Below are 13,260 nucleotides of genomic sequence, written 5' to 3'. Positions count from 1 at the left end.
TGAACAAGAACTGTCTGCATTCAAGGAAAATATGTTTATTTAATTATTAGAAATCCTTCATGTGGTATAACTTCATATCATTATGTATGTTAGGATATGTTGTTAGGGTTATATGTGTGTGTTTGTTCTAGTTTGTTTAAAGAAAGTGAGAAAATGATGGAACGTGGAAAGCTGCAGGATGAGGACTGAGGCAGCTGGGAGATCAATATTGATGTAACCCAGTGATCGTCCGATGGATGCTCAAGCCTGTGTCGTCGTTGTGGCAGCATGCACGTTGAAGATAGTTTAGGGAAGCATTTAGGAAGTTTTAGTAGTAATGTTTAGAAATTTGTTAGGATCATTCAACCAGGCTAGAGTCGCTGAAATAAAGAGTTAGGATTTAGTCAGGTTCCCTAATTAGCTAGGATAGCTGACGAGTAATTATATTTTGATTTGTTTGATTAGGATGTGGTCATGGTCTGCCCTTTTAGATAGGTTTTTGGCAGACTAAAGCCATAGCCTCCTCGGGGCTTTACTTGTTGGTAAGGTAGTAGCTTCTGAGCAGTGTGTGGCTAGCCTATAGTAAAGGCTGATCACTTATGTAAGTTGCCTATCATAGGTAGGGCACCAGCTAGGGATGTTCACCCCTTCAGTTGTGAGGAAGAGGGATGTAGTCTAGGCTCTACTCTATGAGTAGAATCACTGGCTGAGTGAATATAGTTTTGTATTTAGAATGTGTTTGAAAAAATGAAATAAAAAGAATAGAACATCTTGGGAGTTCGAGATGTAACCTGAAAAGTGAAAATATGTAAAAAGTACAATAAAACAAGTTTTGAAGATTATCTCAGTTTATTTACAAAAGTACCTCTCGCTACGCAACACGAGCTACGCCCTAGCTTACAGTACTTACCACAATTGATCCCTATCATCATATGACATTTGCCTCCACTTTCTTGACCTATACGAGTATGATGACGGTGCGTCAGCCGAACGACTTCGCCTTTCTGATCGTGACCGTTCTCGAACAGAAGTACGGCTTCGAATAGATGATGATCGACCACGACTTTGGTGATCATCACAGGTACTTGAACGGGTACTGTTAGAAGATCTACCAGGACTGGATGATAGAAGTGACTGTGGAGAATTCGGAACCCTCTGTCGATCAAGACTGGTTTCTCCGCCAGTGATACGCCTTTGCGGGCGTCTCCGGTGGACTCGGACTTGGGTGTGGACGATGTGACGGACATGTTTGTCTTCCTCGGTTAGGTGTGGCCAGGGCGTCTGTCTCGCGAGCAGCTAGCGCGTCTTTGTAGCGGTCTATTTGAGGGCCTGAAGCGAGGAGACGCGTGGGACACGTGAGTTGCCCTTTAAGTTGGAAGCTATGTCCGGACATTGTCGCAGGACACTGCGACTGGCATCTCCGGCACTAGCCCGGAAAGTTAGTAGAGGATAAGCTAGATATCCTCCGGTCCCTCCAACCGCTTAGGTTATTGGGAACTGGAGAGACGTTGTTTTTCGGCGTCGGGAAGTGAGCATGCCTTACAGTTCCGTTACCAATGAGGAGATTTGGTAGAGTACTCAGAGTCGCCCGCTTAACGGTGGCAACCGCTGGTTGTGCAATGCGCAACGGGAAGTGAGCGTGACTACAGATCCGGTACCTATCTGGAAAATAGGGAGAGCACTGTACGTGCACCCGGGGCGGCTCACCCGAGGCACTAGCCTCTCGAAGAACCGAATGAAGTCAAGTGACAAAGGTCTGTGACAACCCTGTACACTAACTGATCTGGGGTCAGAACCTGAACTTATAAGGTTCCTGTGCGCGCACAGGTTATAGTGAGCTTCCCGTATACCCTCAAGGTCGGTAGGGAGGATCACTACAATCAAAACTAACGTAGATAAATATGGGGCTGATCTGGGCTGGTGAGAGTTTCCGCTGATCGACTTTCTGGATACAGATACGACTTTATTAGATATACGGCTTGCTAATAATAACTAACTAAAATAATAACTGCGATGACTACGACGACGATTAGATGGAGACGATATGAGAGCATTCAATCCAGGTTTAGGTTCGATTTCTTCTGAGCTCATAGAGGAGCTAGAACGTGACAATGAAGAGTCACTATCACTTTCTGTCTTCTGTTCTCAATGTTCAAGGTCAGATTCACCTAACTCCGATTTGTTAATGTTTCCGATGATTTGTGCAACCAAATCGCATGTTAATGTCCCTAAAAACAAAAACAAAAATTAAGCAATAAAAAAACTAATCTAATCATTTCCATCCGGACAAGCACGATCGTGTTTTATGAGTTTATGACTGAATAAAAACCAAATTTTCTATCTATTCATTGTTTAATTATTTTTTATGTAAAATATAACATATACTTAATAAGAAAATATACCGTTAGGCATAGACGTACCGTTAGGTCAGAAAACATGAAATGATGAAATTTAAAAAAATGTTCGTCACGTACACGCCCACAGTTGTCGCTCTCGGCACAGGTGTGTAACCCTAGAACTAGAACACGGCCACACTGCTTTAGCAGCGAATATTAATCAAACGAACAAACGATCGGTGTCGATACGACGCGTATTTGAAAACTTTTATACCTAAATTTTTTCAAAGTTGAGCGCACGATCGTATCGTTCTGTGCTGTAAGGGTAGTGCTTTTTAAATATCGTCATAATAGAAAAGCAATGTTTGGTCCAAAAATAAATTTATACTTCTAACAAAATTTATTCTTCTCAAGTCACCAAAACCACTCTGCTTTGAAAACCGTTTCACTAAATCAATTGAAATTTGGTATAGAAGTAGTGTGACCACGTAGCTAACGTGCAATGAGCCATTTTTGTGTTTGTTCTTAGATTACGTCATTATTTTAGAGCTTATGTAATTTTATTTTTGTTTTCGACTAAAATATTGAATTTTCTAAAAGTTCCTGACTGAAAAAAAATGTACTACCAGAATTTTGCTGCCGACCTTAAAAACTACCTTAAGATGTATGATTATTTACACATAAAATTGTAGTGTTGTAATTATTGTAACATTGTCAGAAATTAATATCACATGGACGAAGTCACTACAATTTACGATTACTATCAAAAAACGCGATTTGGACAAATTGAATTTAATTTCTTCAAAGTATATATGTGTACGTATATAACTATATAATAATACTATAAACTATTATTTTTTAACTATTAGTTTGTTCGAATATGACAATATCCGTTTGTCACACCTGACACGGGGAAAGAGGAACGTATGTTTCTCTTACTCTGTAAGTACTAGACCCTCTTACCCCAACAATGTTTTTGGCGGTTAGGATTTTGATTCCAATGAAACTCGTATTATTTGTTGTTTTTGGTCTGAAATAAGTAATAAAAAGTAAATTTTCGAAACAAGAAATTGGAAAAATATAATTTTAAGAACTAATTAAATATTGTGTAGAACGTTTGTGTTATAATAAGACCATTGGTTTGTGTCTATATAAATAACGGCAAGTAAAAAGTGACTTCAGTGACTTTGGTTATTTTTTTGTATATATACATTCTGGCGATTTTATAAAACCTTTGCTTCAAAATTTTTACTACCTTTAAAAGTAACTAGTACTAAACATTCCAAAATGTGATTTTCTGAACCAGACCTGCATATTATTAGCTTATTTTCACAAATTTTCATTAGACTTGTGCCTGATCCCTAAAATAGATATTTAGTTCATCTAGTTAATTTTAGTACCTTAGTTAGTTAGTTCGTCTTGTTCTTGCCTGGACATTGATCGAACGCTCCAAACTTCAAATTGTGGAACCAACTCCCGGCGCATGTATTCCCTCCCCTCTATAACATCGGGTCCTTCAAACGTAGTGTGAAGAAGCATTTGGCCAGACCGGCAAAATGATAGTGACGGAGTGAAGATATTTGTGTTTTCCATCCGTCATTCTCATCTCTGGACTCTATTCGCACTTTACATCAGGCGCGGTGCAGTCATTTTGCCGAGTCACAATAAAAAAAAAAACTAGTAATTTTATTCACATGAACTACTACGGACTTCTAGTATATGAGGTCAATACTACACTATACTAAATATTTAAAAATACAATTTGTATGGAATCGGTACTGTTTGATTTTCTTTTATATTTTACAGGTTTAAAGACTGTCATTTTAACTAAATATCCTTTTTATTTACAAAATAAGATTTTTAGTTAGAGTGGTGTGTTTAAAAATCAATAATTAGGTACAACTATTTGAGATACCTACCAAAAATATTACTTTTTTGCAAGCTTGTTTATATACATAATGTAGGTACTGTAAATTGGGACGTAGCTCGTGTTGCGTAGGCTCGTGTAGCGAGAGGTACTTTATGAATATAAACTGGGATAATCTTCAAAACTTGGTTTATTGTACTTTTTTACATATTTTCTAATTCAGGTTACATTACGAACTATCAAGATGTTCTATTCTTTCTTATTTCATTTTTCAAACACATTCTATTCTAAATACAAAACTATATTCACTCAGCCAGTGATTCTACTCATAGAGTAGAGCCTAGACTACAGTACGTAATAGAGACTTAGAACGAGCTGGGAACGTTCAATCGCGCATCCCACTCAAACTTGTACTAAAAGTAGTGAAAGATCGCTATTTGTTCTGCTCGCACCGTTCCTACTGTACAGGTGAACTATCAACGCAGACAGTTCCTCGTTCGTACTGAACTAAAAAGAATGATGAACTATTAAAACCGTGCATGACGAACTCATGTCGGTCAGTGTAGGGAATATATTCCTAATAGTTCGTAGTTCATGAACTATACAAGCTTAATTTTCATTAGACATAAGCATTTTCAACTTTTATCTGGAATCAAATGGAAAAAAACGAAAAGAAAGAAAGAAAAGAAAAAAGTTTAGAAAAAAGTTTTACTTTTCTTACATGAGCTAAAACTAGTCAGAACTGACCCTCAAGCTGTAAGCGGTGGTTGTCGAAGCTTGTAGACGTAGGGGAAATAAATAGGCTTTAGAGGATGGAAAAAAATAAAAAATAGGCACAAAGGCACAGTCGCAAAACCCGCGCACGATACTAAAATGAAAGGAGAATATGGGTGATTGATTAAAACGTGTGCTGATTAGTGTTTCTGAACGATATAGTATGGTGTCAAAATGACATTTGTGATTTTTTGTTTCCTGTCTGTTTCTCCTCTCGATTTTTAGCACAAATTAGAAAATATAAATTTTTATCATAATTTTGCGGTATGGTGATGGGACAAATTCCCTTTATACTTAGCGCTAATTGATTTCTTTTCTTATTTTTTGCTAGATGTAAAATGTTAAATAGTGGGAGTTAGCCCTGAAGGAATGTATCACATACTTCGAGTGATACTGTATCGGCTTTGGGTCGTGTCAACTCTCACACTATTTTCATCTGTTCTCGTGTTTTGGTTCTATGGATTTTTCACTGCAATCGCGGCGTTTATCCTGGGAATTTCAGGTAAAACTGCAAAATTTTACATACATTAAGTTGCTTATTGACAAACAACAAAAAAATCGCTTTTGACCTACATTAACAAAAATAATGCTACAGCAACAACAATCAACTACAATCTTAAGATACAATTGAAAAAATTGAATTTGAAATATTCCTTTTCGTTTTACAGCGTATTTTAGGAAGTTATTTATAAGTTTAAGTTATTTGTTGTATCCATTAATTGAAATCAGCATTTTTTTGTGAAGAGGTTATATCCTTGTATGCAGCTAAGCGCACACATTGTATACAGGTCTATACTTCTGGGAAGAAAGGGCATAAAAGCCAAGATATAGAGTTTGTGAAGGTGCATTTCCACTGGTGAGACAAGATGAGGATTGATATTGCATTTCAATTCTCTCTTAGAGCCTCTTTAGTGAAAATGGTCTAGATGCCAAGGATATATGAAATGAGAATTGAAAAACTTGTTGTTTGTCAATTAAGTAATTTAGTGTGTATCTGGTACTCTATATGGTATTTCAATATTTTTACAAACCCATGTGATGACTGTTAATATCAATTATGATCTTGCAACAGCTATTATTGGCAAGTTTTGGTGGAAATAGACCTATGAAATTTAAATTTTCATCTCACCTCACTGTTGGCCTACCACCATACCATTATTGTAATTGTTTCTTTTTCATAGGTATCATGTACACTGCCCAGGACCTTCTACTCTACTACCCGAACGATCCTCCGGACTCCAGGATATTTGTATTTCAGCCAAGCAGCTATAAGCTGCCATATGAAAGCATTAAAATAAAAAACAAGGATGGTTTTAAAATTCACATGTTCTTAATAAAACAGGCCAATAATAGCAACCATCGACCTACAATGATATTCTTTCACGGGAATGCTGGAAACATGGGTCAAAGGTTAGAAATGACATTTTATTGATACTTCTATAGGTAATATGTTAATTTTGGCTTGTAGATGTCAGACCTAAGCTAGATTTAAAGAATCTCAATGAGCTTGTTAAATCAATGTTGATTTATAGTTTTCTGTAGTAAAAACATTTTTGGCAATAGAAAGTTTAAAGAAGTAGTGTCAGTGATTGAAAGCAGCAGTTTCCTTATGGAAGAACAAATAACAGTTTGTTGATCTTTTTGCCCTTTGTTAGTTTGTCCAAAAATTAATTAAATATGTGGTGGAGAGTGGAGATGAACATTTATGTGGTGTTAGTAGAACCCTTCTTCAATATAGAACCCCGACACAGTGCCTTAGAATAGTGTTTTGTTGCTACTATGGGCATAAGATTGCTTTAAATTAAATTACAAAATTTCTATTGCATTCACAATTAACAGAATTGCTATTTACTTGCATACTTACCTTGGCACAGTAGGCCAAACTAGTTCTTGGTCTCAGCAGGTGGAAGACGCCATTCTGGTGTGTTATTGCTTGTGCATTTAGGGAAACAACAGTATATTGTTTATCAAGGGTCTAAAACGAGTCAATATATACCTGAGGTGGTTAGAGCTTTAGCAAGCGTGTTTATTACTCCGAGGGTTTATAATGGCTTTTAGTCCCGAGGTGAAAACTTAACTTTTCACTCTGATCACGAGAAATAAAAATACTTCAATAGTTTATGCTCTATAACAAAATTACAATCCAAAATTCTGAAGTTTTCGCAATTTTTTTTTTCCAACCAGATACAACAAACGCCCTAACGAGTGAAAATAATATGGCATCACCGAACTAAAACCTAGCGTACTGCTGACTGTTTGAGTTTGTTTACTTGAAGTAAATTTAAAAAATTAGGTACTTTTTACTTCCTAGAGACTAAAGGATGCATTTTACACCAGCTATGTAAGGCCATTATGACGTACTTTTAAAGCATGAAAAGTGAAAAACAATACAAATACTGACCACTTTTATTGTGACTTACATGTAGTGGAATTTATATAATTAATTTCCTGTACATACAAAACATATTATAGAGAATGTTAGTGTCAGCATTTGAAGATCCACATTTTTACTCATTGTGAAAATTCAAATTGTGTACTTCAATAGCCTTATCATTCATTTTATAGGTTGCAGCGAATGTGAGAATTTAAGCCACCTTGTATTTTCTAATTATAATTTGATTCACACTGTTTTTTTTTCATTTATAATTTTAATATAGTGTTTTGTACATTTGCTTAAATTTTTTCAAAATGTTCTCATTGTAGGTTGTTAAATGCGTCAGGCTTTTACCACAAGCTAAATATAAACATCCTTATGGTGGAATACCGAGGCTATGGTCTCTCAGAAGGGTCGCCTTCAGAGCGTGGCCTCTACGTTGATGCATTGTCAGCACTTGACTATCTCATGCAGAGAACCGACATTGACCGTACCAAAATTATTGTGTTTGGTAGGTCATTAGGTGAGTGTGTTTTCAGCATTTGATATTGTGGTGGTGACCTAGTAGTTTAGTAATTTGAAGTTTATGGAAAAACTTATTGTTTTAATATGTAATACTTGAATTTTATACAATACAAGGAATACTTTTTGCTTTAAATAGGTTAGACCTAATCTGGCAGATTTATAATTTAATGTATAATCTAATCTATGTACTTACATGATGTTCTATGCACACTTGGTTTGCAGATTGATAGTGATAATCATAGTGCTACTTATTAGTTTTTTGAAAGATAACAGTTGCTTATTTTTCGATCTTTACTAACAAATATTTATTTCAAGGTGGTGCTGTAGCAATAGATTTGGCTTCAAGAATAGAGTACAGGAACAAAATTTGGGCGCTTGTGGTAGAGAATACTTTTACCAGTGTGCCAGACATGGCGCAGATTATTTTGAAGTGGAAATGTTTGTTATGGTTGCCTCAGCTTTGCCACAAGAATAAGGTAATTAGCATAATTAATTTCTGTTAAATGTCTGCTGAGTTGAGCGTTCTGGGAAGTCCAGACAACTACCTTTTTATAATGTATATTATACAATAATTATTTTCTGTTACAGTATATGTCATTGAAGAAAATTGGGTCAGTATTAACACCCACTCTTATTATGTGTGGCTCAAATGATGCTCTGGTGCCTCCAGAGATGGCGAAGAAACTTTACATGAGATGTGGTGCTGTATGCAAGAAGCTCGTGGTGATACCTGGGGGCGCTCACGATGACACTTGGACCTGCCGGGATTACTACGTTTCAATCCAAGAGTTCTTAGTTAACGTCCCTCCACTACCTGATGACATTGGACCTTTTTTCGACAATGATCATGACTCCGCCGTAAGACATACCATAGTCCACACAGTATAATTAAAATAACATTAGAAAAAAATTATAGTTATGAAAATTATCACTAGAAATCGCAATAGGCAAGTAAATTTGTGTAATCTTCAAGCAATACAGAAAGAGTAGAGAAAGCGTCCCTCTGAAATCGAAGATAACAAAAAAATTGTTTTATTACCTACTTTTACAAAACTTTTCTTCTAAATACACCACTGTAGCAAAGTATATGCTAGTTACACATCAAAAATGTACAAAAATATACAATATAATAATTCCAGGACATTAAAGGAAACTATATGGATAATATCTATTTTATGAGTATCACTTCTTTGAAATATAGGAAAATATACTTTGCCTGTTTCGATCTCCGCCAATCGCACTTAAAGGAATATTTTTTTACAAATTGATAACATGCATTTTTAATATCTTAGTAGAAAATTGGAAAGGCTTACGCCGATTTAAATACTTCGCTAATATACATATATGTATAAAACTGCACAATGTAATGACTAGTTTCAATTTTATAGTATACTAAATATGTTCTTATGCATGGTACAAATTGCCAGTGTAAAAAATAAATGTATTTATATACAAACTTAGATTCTACTTATAAGTATATACTAATGTTTGAAACTAAGCAATAAGTAAGTCTTGCAAGATAGTATTTTGCGTTAAAATTTCTGTATAATTAAATAGTCCACCTTCATGGTTCTTGGCCAGTGAAGTAATGAACTTACGCCTACTTTTTCTGACCCAAATCATCACCTGTTGAAAACTCTAGTCCAAATGATAATAGAATTCCTAGTTCAATAAACAATTCTAAAATATTAGTAAGACAACAAAATTGTAGCTCCTAGTGATAGAAGCCAGAATCGCGAATTAGTAACGCAATACGTGTGTCAATTCCATGCCTATAAGTAAGTTGTTAAGCTGTTGTTGTCGTACAAAATAAATACACTAAAATAGTTTATTAGCAATTTTCCTATGGCGAGATGTATTGGAGGTGTTAGTGACGTTTACGTAACTTAATTATTATGTTTTAGTCAGTATAGTTATGATTTATTGAGGTCCAAATGTTGAACTCAAATTTGTTCTTTTTTTTTAAAAGAAAAAGGCTCGTAATTTCACTGGCATTATAAAAATGTATGAGTATTTTGGAAAGGTTCGATTTGACTTGTAAATATCATAATTAGAACATCGCTTGAAGGTTGCTTTGTTTATGTGCTTGTTTGTAGATGCGGAGGGTCACACGCACATGTGACTATATATTTAATGTGTGGCCGTGAGTACAAATCGATTCGATCGACGTAAAAAATACTTAATGTGTTGTCATATCATATTTACAGACATTCCTAGAAAAATTTTTTGCATTGTTATTTTTTACGTCTAGTATCTTTATAGTAAAGCCAGAAGTGAACATCACAAAATGTAAAAGTTTCTTTTAACATAATAGCTGAATGACTTAGAAGATAGAGTGAAATACTCTATCTTCTAAGAATTTCGTCGTTCCTAAAGTATGAATACGTACTTTCTATATTTTTGTCAATGTATAGATATTTTGGAAGGTTTTAATGTTTACATCATTTCGACGCTGACGGCATGTGTGCAACATTAAAATGAATTATAACGAAACATAGGAAATGAAACTAATTTTCCGGATTTAAATCGCGTGTATTTATTTTTAACAATCGCGAAAACCTAAGAACTCGATATATAACGAAACAATTAATAACAATTTTAGAAATAAATCAAGCTGTTATAATAAAATATAATGTGTTAATCAGGATTTATAGCAATATTTAATATATATATAACATATAAAGTCTTGTCGAGTCGGTTCCTGAGGCAGCTGCACGGTGCAAAGGAGTGAGTTTATGTAACAGTTATGTCGCGCTGCTCAAAGGATAATTTGAACAAGATTTTTCAGCAAGTTTATTGAAAAAAGAATGAGTGAACAGAGTGCCCAACCTCCTGACTGGGATGAGACCCAGCTCCCTTCCCAGGTTCGTGGATGATGGATGAGGCGCGGACTTCTGCGTCGAGGTTCCCGGTCCCTATCCCTCGAGCGGACTTGTTACCGAAACTGGTTTCGAGGGTGAGACCTCACGCACAGTGCCGCCGCTAGTAGTGCTATCGGGCACCCCTTTTTGGATTTTTCTCAAGTGATGAATTATCATTGGGCCACACTCAGCAGACCGACTACCATATCATTGTCCCCTTGTCTCATTTCGAAAGGCCGCCATAATTTCGCTGAAAGTAAGTAAATTAGGATTCGTAAAAATTTGACTTCAAAGTGACGTCATTCTAGTTTGGAAGTCAGAGCCACACAGATATAAATGTTATATTTGCGAAAGATTACTATTATTATCTATATTGCGATGTTCGCTTTGGCAATTTAGTTAAGTTATATTTAGTTGTAAGTTTCAATTTGGCTGTTTCATAGCAATATTTATTGTTAAAATACAGTTAGTAATATTGAAAGTAGATAGTTGTCTATGAAATATTTACATAATTCTGATGCTTTTTGTCAGTATTGGACCCCATTTGATACGCTTAATGCTGAAGCACATAGACTCGTGGGGTTCACACTAAGCTAGCAATAAATTCGACATTAGTTGAATATGTCTTTTCTATGGATTCATGTGTTTAATATAAATTAGCAATAACTAGTGTCTACTTTTCCATCTAACGATTCTAACGCGTTGTCACAAGTTTGATATTTTTGTTACACGATTTATGAAATTTACACCATTCCATGCAAGTAATAAACATATTTCTCAAAAAAGGCAATTTTAGCCAGCAATTATCACTGTTGCCTGTTATTGTTTGTGAATGCAATATGTGTCGTCGTTTGTTCTCAGCATATTCGATGTGTCGCGTGCACATGTAGTTGTGGCTCATATCGATACCTTAGTATCTCAAACTCGTATCTTATAAACAGTGATTATTCAGGGAGATCGCAAAACTTTCTATTTATTTCAAATTTCTTATCAAGTGTGTTAATTTGGATGCATTACCTTAAGAATAAGTACAAGCCAGTGTGTGAATATGAATAAAATGCGCTGTGAAATCAGCCTGCAAAATTTGTATACACAATCCATTTTTTGCATTTCAGTTACTTTGTGCTTTAAGATACGAGTTTGAGAAAGTAAGGCGACGATATGTAACATTTAGTTGCAAATAGAGCTGTGACTGCAAGGCGCTTTAAGTTGAATGTGCCGGGATAGTTGATGCACCCTGTAATATACATTATCCTTATGGTGATTTACTACTGTACCTTTTTTAAAATAGTGCCAAAACACTAAAAAAAGTTTTGCTGTATTATCATAATCAGCTTCGTTCAAAATTAACAGTATTTGCAACTGCAAAAAGTGCAAATTAATATAAAATTTCCGTATAATTTTTATGAATATAGATATTTTTCTAAGCAGTTGTTTGATTTTCCGTAAATTGTTTTTGTACAACTTCTATGCTTTTATATAATATAATAATATACAACAACTTATTTGTTTTCGGTCCTAAATACCCTAATATTATTGAATAAAACTAACAATAAAATGTTGCCCATCGAATAAATTCGTAGGTTTTCTATGTACAATTGCAACAAACAGTGACCAGATGTGAGAGAGTTAATCTACTTAAAGTATAAACGTTTTCTTAGTATGCACATTTCGTCATCAATATGAAAATTTCTTTTTTATTGTTTATTTCCTAAACGTTTCAAATTATGGTTTTGTCTCCTGTTTAAATATTTCAAATGGCCGAAGTATTTAAATACGCAAGTAATAACAATTACAGTATAATTTTTTGAGACAATTTGTAGTACATACTTAAAAGGAAACAATAATTTGTCGTCAACGTACTCAAATTTCAATAAGTAACATACATAACATAATTGTTTTAACCTACACACACATATCCCCGTACTAGGGAAACCCTGTATCGCGGGTGCCATGGACACACATAGGTAGACAACCAAAAATTACACCCAAACTCACGAGAGAAATAAATGCAGGCCATACAAATATTTGTCCCGGCCCGGGACCTCTGGGTGGCAGTTCAGTATGGTAACCGTTCGGCCACAGAGGCAGTTATGTAGTTTATAAGTAATACGCATATTGAATTATAATCAGTTTCGAAAAACACGGGTATAGTAGACGGGAATGTCCACTTTTTCTTTAGTTTAGCTAAATTAACTCCTTCAATTCCGATCATGGTAATAAATAACGAGCGGTGGAGAATAAGCTGAATTTCTAGCTAGCTCACAGCCTGTGCATGTGCCATATAAAACGGTATTTTACGCAATTTAGAACGATGTCGTGCTAATATTAGAAAGAGGAAGAAATTACAAGAAACTATTAAAAGCATTTTAACCTTATCGTTAATGCACCGATTACAATGATTGAAAGATTACAGTAGTTTCAATTGTAGCCATTTTATATTTCCCTATTTTACAACTATACTCCTTACACATGCAAGTTAGCACACCAGGAGTATGGGTGGGCCTGCAGTGTCTTAAGTTTATATTTACGTGCAATTCTATC

The 13,260-nt window shown here is 35.1% G+C and overlaps 1 protein-coding gene across 1 annotated transcript; it reads left to right on the top strand.

The window, feature by feature from the left end:
• Nucleotides 1-5,166: 5,166 nt before the first annotated feature.
• Nucleotides 5,167-10,424, top strand: LOC113226969 (protein ABHD13). The gene is made up of 5 exons (XM_026459819.1): nucleotides 5,167-5,458; nucleotides 6,138-6,366; nucleotides 7,660-7,853; nucleotides 8,171-8,331; nucleotides 8,444-10,424. Exons 1-5 carry the CDS (start codon nucleotides 5,326-5,328, stop codon nucleotides 8,741-8,743), a joined length of 1,017 nt encoding a protein of 338 aa, XP_026315604.1. The 5' UTR covers nucleotides 5,167-5,325; the 3' UTR covers nucleotides 8,744-10,424.
• Nucleotides 10,425-13,260: the final 2,836 nt, after the last annotated feature.

This window comes from Hyposmocoma kahamanoa, unplaced genomic scaffold, assembly GCF_003589595.1.
Source record: "Hyposmocoma kahamanoa isolate Upper Pololo Valley unplaced genomic scaffold, ASM358959v1 100021, whole genome shotgun sequence".
Lineage (NCBI taxonomy): Eukaryota > Metazoa > Arthropoda > Insecta > Lepidoptera > Cosmopterigidae > Hyposmocoma > Hyposmocoma kahamanoa.
The sequence above is the reverse complement of the archived record's forward strand: the minus strand, read 5'-3'. Positions and strand labels throughout refer to the sequence as shown.